Source organism: Camelina sativa, chromosome 15 (genome assembly GCF_000633955.1).
Source record: "Camelina sativa cultivar DH55 chromosome 15, Cs, whole genome shotgun sequence".
NCBI lineage: Eukaryota > Viridiplantae > Streptophyta > Magnoliopsida > Brassicales > Brassicaceae > Camelina > Camelina sativa.
The window spans coordinates 26088392-26107182 of NC_025699.1; the positions used below are offsets into that span (position 1 = coordinate 26088392).

General features: G+C 33.5%; 3 protein-coding genes across 4 annotated transcripts; all 3 read right to left on the bottom strand.

Annotated features, from left to right (window-relative positions):
* On the bottom strand, positions 2188-3054 carry LOC104747564 (probable E3 ubiquitin-protein ligase ATL44). The gene has a single exon (XM_010469215.2). It carries the CDS (start codon positions 2937-2939, stop codon positions 2367-2369), a length of 573 nt encoding a protein of 190 aa, XP_010467517.1. The 5' UTR covers positions 2940-3054; the 3' UTR covers positions 2188-2366.
* On the bottom strand, positions 7861-10950 carry LOC104747565 (aluminum-activated malate transporter 6). 2 transcript variants are annotated; one of them, XM_019236918.1, is made up of 6 exons: positions 10648-10950; positions 9635-9772; positions 9277-9546; positions 8985-9121; positions 8762-8908; positions 7861-8642 (listed from the first exon to the last, which is right to left on the bottom strand). In XM_019236918.1, the coding sequence occupies exons 1-6, from the start codon at positions 10904-10906 to the stop codon at positions 7962-7964; spliced, it is 1632 nt and encodes a 543-aa protein (XP_019092463.1). In that variant the 5' UTR covers positions 10907-10950; the 3' UTR covers positions 7861-7961. The 2 variants fall into 2 exon arrangements, with proteins under 2 accessions (XP_019092463.1, XP_010467519.1); XM_010469217.2 differs by having other exon boundaries at positions 10652-10773.
* Positions 12239-16861, bottom strand: LOC104747566 (MLO-like protein 8). The gene is made up of 15 exons (XM_010469218.2): positions 16227-16861; positions 15959-16016; positions 15555-15784; positions 15352-15468; positions 15207-15267; positions 14336-14424; positions 14125-14199; positions 13949-14037; positions 13808-13857; positions 13690-13730; positions 13433-13606; positions 13310-13345; positions 13152-13219; positions 12986-13046; positions 12239-12913 (listed from the first exon to the last, which is right to left on the bottom strand). The coding sequence occupies exons 1-15, from the start codon at positions 16443-16445 to the stop codon at positions 12485-12487; spliced, it is 1797 nt and encodes a 598-aa protein (XP_010467520.1). The 5' UTR covers positions 16446-16861; the 3' UTR covers positions 12239-12484.

Sequence of the window (18791 nt, forward strand, 5' to 3'; positions counted from 1 at the left end):
TTCTCGATATCCTCCAGGATTTTCTCGGTTTTAACTTTAGTTTGGTTATGATCATGAGTTTTAAAAAGAATTTAAACTTTTTTACCAGTTTAGAGATGGATGTGCAATTACTTACTTATTGAAATGAAAAAAATTGTGTGTTGTGTTGTGTATAGGTGTTGTGTTGTGTTGTGTTGATGTGAACTTTATGTGTTGTACCAGTTTGAACTTTATGTGTTGTGTTGTGTATAGGTGTTGTGTTGTTCTGCAGCTTTGCTAGATGTTAGATATGAATTTTGATCTAATATTTGCTTTCACTTATTGTTCTGCAGCTTTGGAAGTCACATATCGTTTCAATTGATGTGCATCTATGCCATGATGTTTAAAGAAAGTCTTGAACTTGACCTTCGTTTAGGAGAGGTTTTATTTTGTTTGCATTGAGAGAGCCACTTTGACAAAGCTAGATGGTGCTGCTTTGAGTGGTTTAGTTAGTTCATGTATGCTTTTAAAGGATGAGAGAGGGATTTAGTTAGGGATGATTATAATTGGGGGGTGGTTTTAATTGATTGATTGAATGTGGTTTTGTTGTTGTGTTTGATTTTTTGCAGTTGGTGCTGATTACAAAGGACTCTCAGATTGAGCTTTTGTTGAAGGAAGTGAAAGGAAAAGACTTAACTGAGCTAATTGCTGGTGGAAGGGAGAAGCTTGCTTCAGTGCCGTCTGGTGGTCGTGGTGTTGCTATGGCTTCTGCTCCATCCGCTGGAGGAGGAGGCGGTGGTGCCCCTGCAGCTGAGTCCAAGAAAGAAGAGAAGAAGGAAGAAAAGGAAGAATCCGATGATGTAAGTTTTCTTTATATTTCTTTCTTATGAGCGAGCTAGCCTTATTAAAGGTCTCTTGAAATGAGATGAGATGGTGCTTACTTGTGTATATTTTCTTGTGTTTTAACCTTATTAAAGCTGGTAGCAAACGAGTTCCGGTTTTGTTGTACCCTTTTGAAATCTATATGTTGTTGTTTAGTTTTGTATTCCATTAGACCAATGCTGAGATTCTCAAGACGTTTTTGACTCCAAACGTCAGCACCTTATCGGTCTTGCTGAAACTGCTGTTAAGGTGTGTTTGTTACTTCAACCAGATTTGTTATCGGTCTTGTGATCGCCTTATATTATTAGCAAATGATGTTCTCTCTTTGGTGTTGTTGTTGATGGTTCTGTTCTGATATGGGTGTGTGTTAATGTTATGATCTCGTTGTTTTATTTTACTGGACTTACAAAAAGTTTTGATCTTGATGATCTGTTTTTTGTGATCTTATTGGCTAAACATGAACAGCATATTGTCTCGGGCAAAATTTAAACGTCTTCTTTAATCATCATCACCACTTAGCATTTCAAAGGTAGCTCTTTTTATTACTACAATAATGTAACGTCTTCTTTATTCTTTTCATCGTTTTGATTCTGTCTTTCATGTGTGTCGATGCTATCTGATTGATTTATCATCCTCAGGCCACATACTCTTTTAAACTCTTTGCTTATTCTGTTATCAAGTTTGCATATTCTCATTTGTATAAGTTAGAGAAAACAAAAAATGAGAGTAGTCAAAAAAACATAAATGGCCGCCCATACATCTCTCCACCAAAATTTACTTATTTCTTTCTTTACAACAATAGTCAAGAAATCCCAAATATTGCTAAACCATTGTCAATTCGTGGTTTTCTATAAACATTGTCAATGTTGTTGTAACGTTTTCTCACCATTTTGTGTAATATATGTGCTCCATGTTAGTTGCCTATATTTCTCATTTACAAATCTTTAACAAAACAGATGAAGAACCTCTGTTTTTAAAGTTTTTCAGAAACAGAAAATATAATTCTAGTTTTGTATGTTTGAAAATTAATTAAAATACAATATTTTTTAATTTTATAAAATCTTAAATGTTTACACATTTATACTACTTCTATTCTATTTAAAATTTTAAAATTTAAAAAACAATATTTTCAAAAATAAGATACCCAAAATAAGAACCTACCAATAAAAGAGAAAATTTTATCTAAGAGATCATGAGTTCTTATATTCTAAACAGTACACAATTAATTTATAAAAAATTTAAGAACTCCCCTTATATGAACCTCCCAATAAACTTGCTCTTAGCTGTCTAATCAATAATCTAATCTATTTCGATCTTCTTGTAAATTAGATTTTTGGAAGGAAAGAAAAAACAAACAAACCAACATGTTGAAACTTGAACTCCATCTGAGATTTGATTAAGTACAGTGGATTAACAACAACAAGAAAAAGAGATCTCTAATCCTAATCTTAACTCACTTTACACATACTTAATTATGCAACTAGTTATTACCATTATAACAAAAAAAAAAAAAACAAAAATTAGTGTTAAGGAAGAAACGTAGGGATGGTAGTAGAAGAAGAGTGTTGATGATGATGTTGATGTTGATGACGATGAGCTTGATCTTTCACCCCCGCGGTGGAAGCGTGGCCACACCGGTCACATCTCAACGGCGTAAGAATCCGGCGACAAGAAGGACACGAAGACCTAGAAACTAGCCATTTGTCTATACAAGCCACGTGGAAAGAATGACCACAAAGAGGAAGCACTCTTATCTCTTCGCCGTCGGCAAACTCAGTGAGACAAATAGCACATTCCGTCGTGTCTCCGTCGTCACCGCCGCCGGAGTTAGATTCCGCGGCGGTGAAAGTGGATCTTGGTAGTGACTGAAGAGCTTTCTTTTTCAAGCCTTTGTTCGGAGACGGCGAAGAATTTCCTCCACCGCCGGTGAACCTCCGGAGCCAAGCGCAACGCAAGACGGCGGCGAGGCCAGCTACGCATATAAGAGCGCAAAGAAGAGCTGACAAAATCACCACCATGTCGGATTCCGCTGCGATCATCTCCTGAGACGGTTGTGGTGGCGGCGGCGCCGTCTCGAGTAATCTTGACGGTCGAGTCATCTTTTTTGAGCTTTGGAGTTTTTTTTTTCCTTTTTCTTTGTGTGAGTTTGAAGACAAGAAAATGTGTGGAGTGATGAAGATAAGAAAGAATCTTGATCCACGTTATAATAGAGACACACATAAAGGATACATACATACATACATACATATATAATAATAATATATATGTATATAAAAATAAGATATTATTAATATTTAAATCAAAAACTATATGATAATATAATACATGCATGGTTTGGATGAAGAAAAACAAAATTAGTAAAGTACTAATTGTTTACTTGTTTTTTTTTCCTTCGAATTTAATGGCTGAATTAGTGTTTGTTTACATGCAATTTGTGTCTCCTAATTAATGAGAGTATTGTAGTTTCGTGTGGAAACAAATTCAGTTTAGAAACAAACATTTTGCTCTTAAAGGAGATGCATCTATCTATCTCCAACTTCTTAGATCACAAACCCTTTTTTTCTTTTTCTTCCTACACTTCAAAATTGTGTGTGTGTGTGTGTGTGTGTGCATGTTCATTTCTCTTACGACTAAGTCAATTGATGTTGATAGATCATCAAGACTTGTTTATTTTCATTATATGTATAAAAATAATTGTTTTTATATGGTTATGGTATTAAAAATCGGATAGAGAGAGAGGTGAAGGTGACTAATAATTATATTTATTGAAATCTGAAGGAGAATTTGAAGTAAATAGTACTTCTTCTGTTTCAAAATATAGAATATTTTAACTAAAATACGCGTATTAAGAAGTTTTTACTTTTAACAAGTTCAACCAATCAGAAACAATACTGCATAATGTAAAATATTAAACTAATCTAAAAGTTGTATAGAAACTTGAAAATATACTATATTATGAAACAAGAAACTTCTCTAAAACATCTTATATTTTGAAACGGAATGAATAATATATAACAATAAAAGATGGGTAGGTGGGTTGGCTTTATAGGTTCAGTTTTGACGAACACTATATCAAAAGGTATAAGGAAGCTCCTTTCTCACCTAAACGGCTAAACCTACCTTCGATTAGACCTTTTTTATTTTATTTTTAAATTATCTTACATTTAAATATATTTTTCATAATATGTTTTTGTTTCTGTCAAAACCCTAATTAATAAAAAAGGAGGACAAAGACAAATGAGAGATCAATATGTGGAATAGAACATGGCAATTGTAAATAACACCGGCCACTATTGGTTGGTATTTGGTTATTTATTTACTTATTGCATTGTACTTTTATTTTTGTAATAAGAATTTTAGCATCACAAACTTTTTAGTAATGTTTTTGCCAACCAATTAACCGACCATTTGTTTTTGGTACACGAGACAATTTTTGAAGCTCGAAATTCGCATTTTGTTTCTAACATAGTAATTTTTGTGTGTGTGTGTAAATTGTCTTCTACTAATAGATTTTGGATCTTGCAAGTTTTGTATAAGCCTAGGTGAGATCTGGATTTAAATCAATTATTATCGAAAACAGAATCTTTAAAAGTGGATCATCGTGTCAATAAATTTGGTAGGGATATACGCATATATAAATCGAAACAGGATACAATTTGACACGTAATGTGTTGGTGAAATTTTTATACTATGAATTAATAAATAAATAACCCGCAGGTACACGTCTATATACATTTGAGGTTCGTCATTTTATATTTGAAGTTCACACCTTGACCAATGACCACAATAGATAGAGAGTCTATTGTATCCAATATCCATGTAATTTACAACTTTGTTTTTTTCACGTCTAGCAAACCTCAAACCACTTGGACTCTTCTATAGCTGAATCAATCTCCAATTAAACCGTGTCTAAATTCTAAACCAGATATCAAACCAGTCTCAATTAAACCTTTTGTTTATCAAAAAAATTTGACTAGTTGGTCAGCAGAGTTGGGAAGCTCTCCATATCGACGCATGTTCCTTTCTAATCAAAGTGATAATGTCTTAAACTGATAATGTTTTTCTCTTCTTTTAGCATTTAGTGTAACTCATAACACCCAATAGCACAAAAGTAATACAACTTTAACCAACTTAAGTTTGTGACTCTAGCTTTCGATATAGAAACAGTAGAACTTGAAGTATAAAGACATCCGAAAATGGCATCTCTTTAGCTAACTTGCTTTTTATTTTATTTTTTAACGTCTCTTTACATGAATGCAAGACATGTGAATCTTACTAAAATACAAAGCAAAAGACAAATATAAAAGAAAAAGAAAATCAATTATGGATATAGAAAGAAGGGAATATGCACTAGATACCACAATTTTCAAAAGTATTTAAGAAACTACCATAGGACCCACAGTGCATTCTCTATCCTCATATACAATTACTTTTATACCCATTACATATATTACATGTTATTTGTTTAAATATCATGTAAATTTTGTTTTGTGAACGAAATTATATATCGATTTGGGTTCACAAATGAAATGATTAGGATTTAAATTTTACAATTAGAACGAAATTATATGTCGGTTTGGGTTCCTAAATGAGATGATTAGTGTTTAGATTTTACAATTAGAACGAAATTATATGTCGGTTTGGGTCCACAAATGAAATGGTTAGGGTTTATATTTTACAATTAGAACGAAATTATATGTCGGTTTGGGTCCACAAATAAGATGGTTAGAGTTTAGATTTTACAATTAGAACGAAATTATATGTCGGTTTGGGTTCACAAATAAGATGGTTAGGGTTTAGATTTTACAATTAGAACGAAATTATATGTCGGTTTGGGTTCACAAATAAGATGGTTAGGGTTTAGATTTTACAATTAGAACGAAATTATATGTCGGTTTGGGTTCACAAATAAGATGGTTAGGGTTTAGATTTTACAATTAAAACGAAATTATATGTCGGTTTGGGTTCACAAATAAGATGGTTAGGGTTTAGATTTTACAATTAAAACGAAATTATATGTCGGTTTGGGTTCACAAATAAGATGGTTAGGGTTTAGATTTTACAATTAAAACGAAATTATATGTCGGTTTGGGTTCACAAATAAGATGGTTAGGGTTTAGATTTTACAATTAAAACGAAATTATATGTCGGTTTGGGTTCACAAATAAGATGGTTAGGGTTTAGATTTTACAATTAAAACGAAATTATATGTCGGTTTGGGTTCACAAATAAGATGGTTAGGGTTTAGATTTTACAATTAAAACGAAATTATATGTCGGTTTGGGTTCACAAATAAGATGGTTAGGGTTTAGATTTTACAATTAAAACGAAATTATATGTCGGTTTGGGTTCACAAATGAGATGGTTAGGGTTTAGATTTTACAATTAAAACGAAATTAGATGGTTATGATTTAGATTTTACAATTAAAACGAGATTATTTGTCGGTTTGGGTTTACAATTAAACGTTATTTAGTTCAATATAACATGTAAAATATAAATATTACATGCTATTTTAAAAAATCACACCAAATATTTCACTCTTTCTATCTAACACTAAAACAGAAAAGGGTGATTAAGTCTTTTCACTCCAAAAAAAACGTGGGCCCTATGGTATTTTCCAATGAAAAAATGTTGTTGTGGTATTCTCTTAAATAACTTTCAAAATTGTGGTATTCTCCTAATTAACCCTAGAAAGAAAGAAAAAACTGTTTAAAACTTTAACCAAAGTTATTGGTTTCAGCTTTGGTCTTGGATTAGTAGAGTTTAGGTAATGTTGTTCCCTTTTCTTATACTTTACAATTAACCTATAATTTTATCAGATTTAATCACGAGAAACACTATATATATCATATCGTTCTTTTTTTTTTTTGGGGGTAGTTTTCACCTTAAAATTAATTTTTAAAAATCGTAAAAGTGGGACTTTCCATTTAGGTGTTGTTTCGAATTCAGAACTTCATCAGTTAAACGCCTATTTTGGGATGGATTTTGAAGTCTAATCTGATACAGTTATAATTTATATCTCAACAAAAAGCCAACTGCAGTATTTGTCTGATGATCACTATAACTCCAAAAGTTATAGAAAACCTACTTATGAAAAATGGGGTGCACATGTGCTTGTCTGTCTCTTCGACTTTATCTTTTTTTGTTGTTCTGTTTAAAGTGAATATGCCTTTTAGTTTTTAAGTTATCTGTGAAGTACCGATCACAGGGATTTTGTAAGGAACCCTTTTATCATCTTTTAGATATGAAATGATATTTTATATCCCATGTGCTCCCCTCTGCGCATAGCTTATCCATCAACTCTCTCTATTATTTAGCATCATTATAATGGCCAGTCCAAAAACATATACAGATGATAAAGCAAACAAAAGCTTTTGTAGTCTTTTCCTATCATACCACTGGAGTTTGAAGTTTCTATATATTCGATAAAGAGTTATTCTGTTTCAATATATCTTATTTTCATGTTCCACCTTCAATTGTACAACTCCTCCCTGAGAATTTCAACAATTCCTAATCAGTGAAAGAAAACAAAATATAAAAGGCCTGCCCGCACTTGAACTCTAATTTTAATTCTAGCGACTACTCAATCATTTGGCCCATCAACTAAACATGTGATTTTTGTCAAACTTATAAAGCTTTGTCCTTTGGTTACACAGCTCCTTTTCAACTCGATTTTGGTTTAGCCGGTTTGGTGGAAAACCGTTGCTATAAAACAATGTGGCATGAGAGGGATTTTGAGTTTTAAACGAAGTTAGGTCTTACTATTTGTGCAACATGTTCTAATTAAGCCACTTCTCTAATGAAGTATCTGGAACAAAACAATTGAAATGGCAAACACAAAACCCTATAATTAATGTACTTAATACAAGGTATTCGATAATTAACTTCTTCACCACGGCATCGATTTATAAAAGCATTACACAAATAAACCCTAAGCTGAGTCTACAACTTTTTTGTTTTGTAATTTGTATTAGAATGGTAATGCTACTATGCACTTATCTATGAAAAAGAGCTGAAGATAACCATTAATTACCAGTCAGATGATCAAATGGAAGATGAAAACAGCAAATGAAATTATGAGAAGACAACATTTTTTACATGATCCTCTCAGGATTTAGTCTTAGCTTCTGCTAAAGTATCTCCTAAGTCTCCTGAGTCTCACGAGTCTGGTCCATAATCCCTCTTGATCAACTACGTTAAAAGGAACGGGGTCTTCGAAATATGCTTTTGTACTTAGCTCCTCAAAGGCGCTTACAAGGTTCTCTAGCCTTGCAACAAACTCTATGAGAAGGGAAGCAAACGTAGCCAAAGACAAAGAACTCGCGCTTTCGTATACTTTATATACGACTATATCATTCACCACAGAACCACCAATGAAGGAAACGCTTGGCCATGTCTCTCGGTTCCTTAGCATCATACTCTCTGTTGACATCCATGTCGGAGATCCATCATTACCACTGGCTGGATTCTGATTGTTGCTGCTGATGCTGTTAGTGTCCCAAATCTGACTTAAGGATTTAATCACTTTGGTCTCGTGAGCTTCTTCTTCTTCTTCTTCTTCTCCTGCTTCAGCTTGCTCTTTAGTAGCCGCCCAGCTTTCTGAGTTGACAAGAAGGTAGGATTTACTGTCTATCTTCATCTGTAGCTCCTCTGCTGCACGTTGAACGTCATTTAGAATCTCTTTGGGGCTTAGCTTCTCCATTTTCTCTACTTTTTCTCCAATCAAACGCATAACTTTTGCTCCCTCATTGCCAACTCTTTGAAGCTCATGACGAAAAGCTTGTCGTTTCTCTGGAGCTGCCTGCCAAATCAAAGAGGTATACGATGTTCTCATATATCATCGAGTTTGTAGCAACTTGTAAGCTATTAAACATCTTACATGGGTTTCATGAAATAGTAATATAATAAGGATTAAGGAACCTGTATCTCTGAAAGTATGCAACCATGTATTGCCATGATGGTGAAAGCACAATGCCTTAATGCACCACTTAGTTTGACATAGTTTTTCCATGGATGGTTAAAAGTTTTGTAAGGTCCATGTGGAGGCTCCCATATGGCAAATTCGAGCTGCATAGAGAAGCAAATTCTTAATGCTTAAAACATCCAAATGTTTATTAGTTGTCTCAACTTCAAACATACATACCAGTGATTCTTCTTGACTTGTAGATTGAATAGCGGACCTGTAGCCACTATATAATGGATCATCAGATGTTTGGTACGTTAAAATCTTCGAGGATACTCTCTCGTATTCCACACATTGCAAGTAGCCATTAACACATCCTAAATATTTTAAAATAAAACAAAACCTGAACTATCAGTTCAAAACCAAAAACTTTACAAGGAGACACTAACATAAATGATATAAAATGACCAACCAAATCATCTGAAAACTTTCATCTTTGTTTTGAAGGACCATTAAATTTATGTTTATTTACCTTCTAGGGAATTAGCCACATGCTTGAAATTATTGGCCACCAGTTTATGGAGATCTTCTCCGGCCCATATTGGAAATATGAATATATTCACAACCAAAGAAGTGGTCGCACCGACAACAATAAACAAAAACCTGTAGTAGGCAGTGCTGAAGAAATCTCCTGTATTGTTCCCCGAAACAAGAACAATACAATATGTCAACAAGAACACCCTGAATGCATATTCATATGGCTTCATGGCCGGGTGGAGTTTCGTATAACTAGCAATGAAACCTGATTGATCAAGGTCAAAAAGAGAATGTTACTAAATCAATCTTCAAAACCCTCATGTAGGAGGAGTACAAGGGAGATGCGGCAAAACCTGCAAGGAAAATGCAGATTATGATGATGGCTTCCTCGAAATCTCCTGATAAAACAGAGAGCTTCGCGATGCCAAGCGCAAGTCCTCCAGCTGATAATGTGCCTATCCCTCTGTTAAATCCTTTGACCAAAGTTGCTCCTACAAATAAACATTTGAATTATATTAGGCGTTAAACGGATAACAACTCATCGGTTATAGCCTAAACTCCATAATCAATGCTTAGTAAGCTGGTCTATTATAACATATGAAATAGCATGATTCTAAATAATAAAATTAAAATATTTCAAACTCATAATGATACTCAAACAACATTAAACATTCATTAATTTATATACATATATATATTATAAACATTGATATTTATATATGAGACTTTTACATATAACAATCATATGAAAAAAATGAAGGATGCTTAATTATGAAAAAAAATATATATATATCCAAAAATATTTAATTCAAAAAGTCAACTATTGAATATATTAATACTTTCAAGTTTCAATCAAGATTAAAAAAAATAAAGTCAAAATTTATAAATTTAATTCTATGTAACTAGAAAATACTCCCTCTGTTACATAATATAAGATGTTTAGAGAAATATTTTTGTTTCAAAATATAGGATGTTTCCAACTTTATATGCAACTTTTAGATTAAATTTATATTTTCTATTATGCAGACTTGTTTATGATTGGTTAAACTTTTTAAAAGTAATTATTTCTTAATATGCGTGTTTCAACTAAAACATCCTATATTTTGAAACGGAAGGAGTATAAAACTATGTTGAAATAAGGAAACAAAAAGTCAAGATAATTAATTAACCGTGGGATGGATTGAATCCAAAAAAAAAAGAAAGAATCAGTAAAGTTCCCGTTAAGCATTAGAATGAACCAACGGCTTAATCTTCCAACGACCGGCGAACATGTGCAAAAAAACTCAAAACCTAGAAGAATATATACAAACAACAAAAGCAAGCTTTCCCAAATCTAATCAAATATTCAAGAATGAAATTCAAATACCTACGGAGTACTCGAAAACCACGACGACAGTAAGGATGCCCCATACAGAGTATTTACTAGCATTATGCAGCGGCTCCTTGAGGAATATGACGACAGAGCAGAGAGAGAGAGCCATTCCCATCTTGACGGCGAAGAAGAGCTTCCGAGGATCAGAGTGTCCCATCTCGTACAACTTGGCGACCCCGCGGAAACACCAGTTGGATTCATTATTCTGCTGCGAGAGAAGCCTCTCTCTGCTTTGCTGATGAACTGGACCCATTTTGTTTCCCTATATTATTCCTAAGATGAACCTTGTTATGTTTAGTCTATATATTAGATAGAAAGAGATTTTTGTCATTACTTTGTATGTACGTTGCAAATGCTTATCTTTCCCATTTATTCCATTAATGCAAATACTTCAACACATCATCACTAACAAAATAACTTTATAAGTTTTTAAATTATACCTTGTTTTTCTTCCATATGTGGACCTGTGAATGGACCCTATTATGAAGCGGTTATTAATTACGCGCGTATCTTATACCTAAACATAGAGATAATTTTAGGAAAATGTCAAAAACAAAAGTTTGGATCTTTTATAGAAAAAAAAAAAGAAAAAAAAAAGTTTTTATGGTTTTGTGTCTCGTGAGTAACGTGACTTGTGACTTTGATATTGGGAAAGCGTCGCAATTTATTACATCTACCGCTCCCTCGCTCACCATTCTTCCTTCCAAGGTCAAAGCCTAGCTACCCGCCCTTCTCTACACTTGAGATGTTTTCTACTAGTTTTTTTTTTTTGTGTAATAAAAAATATATAATCATTTGAATTTTCGCGGAATTTATTTTTCTCTTTTCTTAAATTAGGTTTAGGTTTGATAGACAAGGGAATAAATTGATGTGCTCGTTTTTGCTTGATTAGTGAAATACTTCTCTGCAAGCCTAGCTTGTTTGATAGTGATCGGTATAAAAAGTAGTTGCTGTCTTGTTTAATCTTTCGTCTTATTTCTCTATTCATTCATGCTTTGGTTGCTTCCACATTTTGATTTAAATAAAAAAAATTGTGTCTAAGCAATTTTTCAATATATCAAAACCATTTAGACCGCTAATCAACAAAAAAAAGGTTGAAAGTTTATAGACACTATTGAGAGAAACGAATACATCAAAGCCTTGGAAACTCACTCTTAATGAGATGTGAAAAACTCGAGCCAATGCAGTGATGTTAATTAGACCAGTAGGACGATGAAGAGGCACCTTGTGAGATATATCATTTATGGGTTACAAAACAAAAACAAACCGTCCTCAATCATGTGTTACCACTCATATAACTAAATTGTGGCTCAAGTGTTACCACTCATCTCAACTCGACTTTGGTTTAATCAATTAATTAGAAAACTGAAAACCAAACCAACGTTATAGTTCAATTTGGTTATTTTGTAAGAGAACATCATAACGAAGATTGACAAATCATTAGATAAATAAACCAAGACTTTCTTCTTTGTGTTGTATGGTTTTTGTTTCGAATTAGCTTTGACAAAATTTGAGTAGGCTTTAATGAATTTTACTAAATTGGTTCTTCATATTTGTCCCTCATTTTCTTACGCCGAATCTCTAATTGGCAGAATCTGGACTGTTATAATTGGCAATGGAAGAAGGGCAAATCCTAATTTAATTACTATTGTCATCAATACATTACTTTTTCACCACGGCATTTGATTTACAAAGGTATTAGATTAATAAACCAAAAACAATGCTCCGGGGTGACAGATTCTGATTCTTTTACTGCGATGGTTCTTTACTCGGGGAAGGCTTAACTTTAAAAGAACTTTTTAGAATCAGATTTACCATCACGGCTAGTCTCTCACCGGTCTTGCGATAGTTCTTTACTCGGTGCAGGCTTGACAAAAGAGAACTCTTTAGAATCAGTTTCAGTGTCACGACTAGTCTCACCAGTCTTGATCTCTTTAGAATCTGGTTCAACCTTCACAACAAGCTCGAAGCTTTGAGGAGACCTGGGAGGAGTCAAAGCTTCGTTGTCTGTGTCTAGATCTGATGTTTCAGGGTCAAGTCCTACGTATCTCATCGAATGTGGTGTGGTCTTGAAACGTTGCAATGATCGTACAGATGAAGTAGACCTAACCGTTGATGATGTAGGGCTCGTGCTTCCCTCTCCACCAAGTCTCTTAGTGGTGGCTTTCACACCTTTCTTCTTCTTCACTGCCATTCTCCATTTCTTGAGTGCCTTTGATGTTTGTTCATCAAATACTGATTTTTTCATCCGCGAACCCATCTAAATCACCGAGATCTCTTAGTTTACAGACATGTCCAGTTTAAGTAGCATATATGAACAATGGAAAGTTACCTGAGTTACGAGTGCGTAAAGAGGAAGTGTGATGTAGCTGCAAAGACACAATACTGCTACACTGCAAGAGAAAGAAAAAAGGAAACAAGATTAGTAGTGGTATGATCATGATGTGCATACAAGTTCAATATCTTCTTTTCACACGTCTTTGAGATTAGATACTTACGCGATCCCTACTTTTAGAAGTGCAATCTTGAAATTAGGATGGTAGCATGAATTATCTCCAAATTCATACTGCATTTACATCGAGGGAACAGAGAATTATGTACTCTTGTCAAGAAAGAAAATGCATAAGAAAAGCAACGAAAAAAACGAAGCTGTTACCCATATCCAGAAGAAATACGTGATCTGAAACGCGTTCTGCAAAATGTAAAAGAAACGATTCAAGAAAGTAATGAAAAGGATCTGTGTTTTGCGTTGAGGGATTTCTCTGTTTCTTTTGAGTACCTGAAACAAGGCGAAATGTATGAGATGGAGAATCAAATGGGGACGACCGAACCAGAAATACTCATCGTTGCCTTGTACAAGCGGCATTCCTTGAACTACCGCATGTCTATCGGTGATTCCAAGAGCCATCCTTGTCATAATCGCTTGAAGCTTTGTCCCTACAGCTAAAATTATCTTGAAAAAAAAAAAAAAAAACCAAAACTGTGAGTCCTTAATAATTTGGAAGATCTCAACGAATTAAGTGAATGATATCTTACGATAACCGGCACTGCAGTTCCAATGAACATCATCTTGAAGCCTGAAATACCAAGCAAGAAGATTAGAACACGTCCATGGAACGATATTTTTGTACAGTTAGTGACTTTAGATACTCACCTTCAATATTTAGAAGGAGGAATAACACAAAAGATCCCCACAAGACAGGGCTGCAATAAGACACAATCTTTAGTTATAAACTTGTAACTTATAAGTTATAGGAATGAAAGCCAATGATCGTAGAAAGTGTTATAAGTTTACCTGACTCCAACGACCACCTTGAAATCATCCTCCAACGATCTTTTAATGTATTTTTGGAAGTTGAATTGACTACCCGGAGCTAGATGAACCTTCATAAACCACAACAGAGCGACTCAGCAAGATCAATAATACTACATACTAAATCGAAAATAGAAACCGTACGTCGAAAAACTCACAGAGATGAATCCATTTCTCAATGTCAAGTAGTCAGTTTTCCCAACGGATCTGAAAAACTGTCTGAAAAAGCATCCCTGAAACGCATTGTATTGGCGGCCGAAAGTGAGAATCATATCAAGAATAGTACCGAATAGTCAATTTGGTATGTGTGCTACATTATCTCTGAGCTGACTAAGAATAGAATAGAAGCAAGAGGATGATGGTTCTTACAATATAGAAAAAGATTGGAATCCGAGTCCAGAAACTTGTGTGTGCTCTTACAAAAGATGTTTCATGAGTTAGCCTGAATCTGGAAGTATCTATATAAAGCAAGAACAACAAATCAAAAAGTAACCAACCAGAGCTCAGGACACCGCAAGGATGAAGACAAGAAACTATAAGACTAGAATTGAGATAGAGTAGCCTCAAGTAGGCCTGGGCATTCGGTTAACCATTCGGTTTCGGTTCGGTTGTATTCGGTTTCGGTTATTTTGGATATAGTAATATAGTAACCATTTGGATATTTTTGAAATTTCGGTTCGGTTCGGTTCGGTTTCTTTCGGTTCGGTTTCGGTTTGGTTATTTAAATAAATAACCATAACTAACATAAATTATATTAACATTAACCAAATAAACCAAATATAACCAAAACTAACCGAATATAACCAAAATTAACCAAATATACAATAACAAAAATACAAAAAAGGGAAAAATATGGATTCAATTTTACAAAATAGTATTTAACTTTGTAAATTCAAAATAATAACATTTACATATATTGATTATTTAAAATATTTAATTGTTTTGAATCTAGAAATAATTTATATTTTAAGTTTATTTTATAGTTTTGCATAATATTAAGTATATAATATTTGATATCTTCTAGGTTTTCGGATATTTCGGTTAACCATTTAATTGTCGGTTCGGTTCGGTTCGGTTTCGGTTAGTTTGGATATAGATTTTTACTAACCATTCGGGTATTTGAAAAATTTCGGTTCGGTTCGGTTTGGTTTTTTTCGGTTCGGTTTCGGTCGGTTATTTGGTTATCGGTTATTTTGCCCAGCCCTAGCCTCAAGGTCAGAGAAAGTGCATAAGTGTGTACCTGTTGAAAACTCGTAATTATGGGATGATGTCTCTTTCTCCCAATGCTTCCATCCGCGAATCTGAAAAGACCAACAAATCTTTAATACAACCCAAAAACTTTCTGTAGACGAAACTGAGATGTTGCACGGTTTTCTCTTAAGTACCTTCAACCTTCCAAGCATCATAGTTAAAAAGCTGTACATAACATGGAAAATGGCTAAGAAGAATATAAGGATGTGCAATTGATGAAGTGCCTCAGCAGAGATAAGCTCTTCATGACCCTACACCATCATTTAACATTGACATCCATTAACAATCTTCAAATCAACAAGGCAAATATGTAATGAGATATTTAACACACTCTCACCTCCTTCTTGCATTTTTTGGGAGATGCTTCACCTCCTGATAGGACTCTGTGTGCAAACCACAAGAGTCTCCTGTGACTTTCACCATTATCGTCATCTTCCTCTTTTTTCAAGTGTTTAGGACCAGGACACGGGAGCATCGTATGAGCAACATGTGAAGGGATACAAATCGCCAAAATGTAGCTTTGTCCAAATGTCAGAAGCAATGAGATAAATCCAAGTACCATCAACTCTGCAACAATTCATATCAACAAGTTTATTTTGGAATGAATTTAGATAGAAACAACCAAGAATGTATCTAAAAAAAATCGAAAAATTCTTCCTTGGGGTAAGACTCAGACTTGCAAATTCCAAACAGAACATAACTTGACAAAAAGTAGTAAAAATAAACACTGCGATTTTAGACCTGATTTGATCTTCTCCAAGGCATCGAGAAGAGCTGTCTTGTGCCGATCCCATAGAACCTAAATCAAAATCAAAACAAAGTTCACTTCAAGACAAATTTGCCAATTTTCAAACACAAACATAAACCCAAAATCTCAGACAAAGACAGTTCCTTTTCACAAATCAAAGAGAACCCATCTCCACTAAACCCTCAAGGCTCAAATCTAACAAAAAGTACAAAGATTTAGCATAAACCCCCCAAAAGAAAAAAAAAAAAAGAAAAAACCAACCTTTCCAACTTTGTGAAGTACTTTTTCAAGAAGAACAGAAACAACGATGAAGAAAGTACAAACAGCAGCAACAGCCCAAGTAGGAGTCTGGTTAAGCTGTCTATCTTTCACTTTCCTCTCATCCTCCGCCACAACCACCGTGACTCCTCCATCGATAAGACACCAGAGGCTAAGAAGACAAATCAGCCGCCGAAGCAAAGAACCGTCGATAACTCTCATAACTCCGCGTTTTTTTTTGTTTTTCTTGTTTTTCAGACAAAGTATTTGGTCGTACCTGCTTCGTTAACTTAATATAACTAGTGTTAGAAGTTGTGAGAGTGATGAGCTGTCACATTTGCGGAAACGCTCGCTCGCTAGTAGGTTCACGCGGTTGCAAAGAAAGAAAAAGACTCAAGCTACCTATTTCGAGAAAACCCAAATCAATGAAAGATGCAAAAGTGAAAATTATAGATTCCCACTAGATCGAGCAAGTTTTTAGATTGACGACGGTGATGATGATTCAATCTTTTTTTTTTTTCTCTATTACTTTGTCAGAGTAAGAAAAAAAAATTGATAAGATTTGTTTTTATGTCATTAATGGTTTTTTCAGACAGAGAGAGAAGGGAAGAGAAGAGGAATGAATAAAGCGCGTGAGATGGTTTCTTTTTTTTAAAATAAAATAGGTAAGTTTGAAAGCAGTGAAAGGTGGCTTTGATTGAGAAACTGTGATTGCTCTTCTTGTCTTTGACTTAAGCAAGCAAAGATCAATTTTTTGGCAATTGTAAGAAAAATAAAAGGAGAAGTTTTTTGCGTTCGAATCAATATTTAAACTAAATAAGGTAACATTGGATTCTCAATACTTCCAGTAATTAATATTTTGAAAGAATTTCCTATATATTAATAGGGAAACACTCTCACAAAGAAAAAAAAAAAACTGAAATGTGGCGCTTACAGAGCTCCTATATTTTTTTTGATTAATACATTTTTTACTTGACAACAAAAGATTAGCTCATAAGAGCCAATAGGAAGAAAAATCATTTACAAATAAAACATGATGCGGAGTTGTACGCGCTTGGCGTGCCAAAGAATCCGCATCTACATTAGCATTTCTTGAAACTAAAGATAAAGAGAAAGAATAAAACTCCTCTCTGTCCATCTTGATATCGTCGAGGTAAATCTTGAACGCCAGCCAGTCCTTAGGAGAAGACACCATCTTCACCAAATCTGAGCAATCTGTGTAAAAAGCCAGTCTCGATAGTCATGTCCAATCATACATTTATTTCTTATTGTTATTTACATAAATATACCACTGAAATATTATGAGCTAATATTTTTTTCTATTAATTTATAAAAATGAAAGATTTAGTCAACTATTAAATCTGAAAATATATTTAGTTATCATTTTTATAACCTATTTAATTATTAAAAGTAAATTACATTTTACAAACAAGAAAAAAATCTCCTATATATTAATAGAGAAGCACTCTCACAAAAAAAAAACTGAGGTGTCGCGCTTACAGAGCTCCTATACTTTTTTTGATAAATGCATTTATTTCTTATTGTTATTTTTATAAATATGCCACTGAAATATTATGAGCTAAATTTTTTTTCTATTAGTTTTTTAAAATGAAAGATTTAGTCACCTATTAAATCTGAAAATGTATTTAATTATCATTTTAATAACCTATTTAATTATTAAAAATAAATTACATTTCACAAACAAGAAAAAAATCTCCTATATATTAATAGAAAAGCACTCTCATAAAAAAAAAAACTGAGCTGTCGCGCTTACAGAGCTCCTATACTTTTTTTTTGATAAATGCATTTATTTATTATTGTATTTACATAAATATACCACTGAAATATTATGAGCTAAGTTTATTTTCTATTAGTTATTTAAAATGAAAGATTTAGTCAACTATTAAATCTGAAAATGTATTTAATTATCATTTTTATAATCTATTTAATTATTTAAAATAAATTGCATTTCACAGAAAAAGGAAAAAAAATCTCATATATATTAATAGAGAAGCACTCTTACAAAAAAGTCTGAGGTGTCGCGCTTACATAACTCCTATAATTTTTTTGATAAATGCATTTATTTATTATTGTTATTTACATAAATATGCCACTGAAATATTATGAGCTAAAATTTTTTTCTATTAGGGGGGTGTATTGAACTTGACATTTTAGGAGATTTGTTGAGATTTTAATATTTTAGGATTTTGAGAGATTTGAGTATAATTTTAGGTGATTTGAGTGTAATTTTAGGAGATTTTGGTTTTTGAATTTAGGATTTTAGGGTGTTTGGTGAGATTTGAGATTTGATATTTGGTGAGATTTGGTTATTGAATTTTAGGTGATTTTAGGATATTTATATGGTTAAAAAAAAGAGAGATCATACGCAAAATCACATTAGTTGGCAAAGACAAAGAAAGTTGCACCTCACATTTGTTGGTGTTTCCAGAGCCATGCTGTGATTGCACTTCAGGAGGCTGCGGAAGCAAACCTTGTTGGTCTCTTTGAGGACACTAACCTTTGCCCCTTTCATGCCAAGCGTGGCAAAAGACATTCAACTTGCACGTA

What these genes read in the sequence shown, in the direction of transcription:
- LOC104747564 (XM_010469215.2), bottom strand. Translation starts at nt 2,939, where the DNA reads ATGACTCGACCGTCAAGATTACTCGAGACGGCGCCGCCGCCACCACAA.
- LOC104747565 (XM_019236918.1), bottom strand. Translation starts at nt 10,906, where the DNA reads ATGGGTCCAGTTCATCAGCAAAGCAGAGAGAGGCTTCTCTCGCAGCAG. An exon ending in TGTGGCTAATTCCCTAGAAG is followed by an intron (nt 9,122 to 9,276) that starts GTAAATAAACAT and finishes TAAAATATTTAG; the next exon opens with GATGTGTTAATGGCTACTTG. An exon ending in GCATACTTTCAGAGATACAG is followed by an intron (nt 8,643 to 8,761) that starts GTTCCTTAATCC and finishes TTGATTTGGCAG; the next exon opens with GCAGCTCCAGAGAAACGACA.
- LOC104747566 (XM_010469218.2), bottom strand. Translation starts at nt 16,445, where the DNA reads ATGAGAGTTATCGACGGTTCTTTGCTTCGGCGGCTGATTTGTCTTCTT. An exon ending in TAATTACGAGTTTTCAACAG is followed by an intron (nt 14,425 to 15,206) that starts GTACACACTTAT and finishes TGCTTTATATAG; the next exon opens with ATACTTCCAGATTCAGGCTA. An exon ending in TGAGAAATGGATTCATCTCT is followed by an intron (nt 14,038 to 14,124) that starts GTGAGTTTTTCG and finishes TGGTTTATGAAG; the next exon opens with GTTCATCTAGCTCCGGGTAG.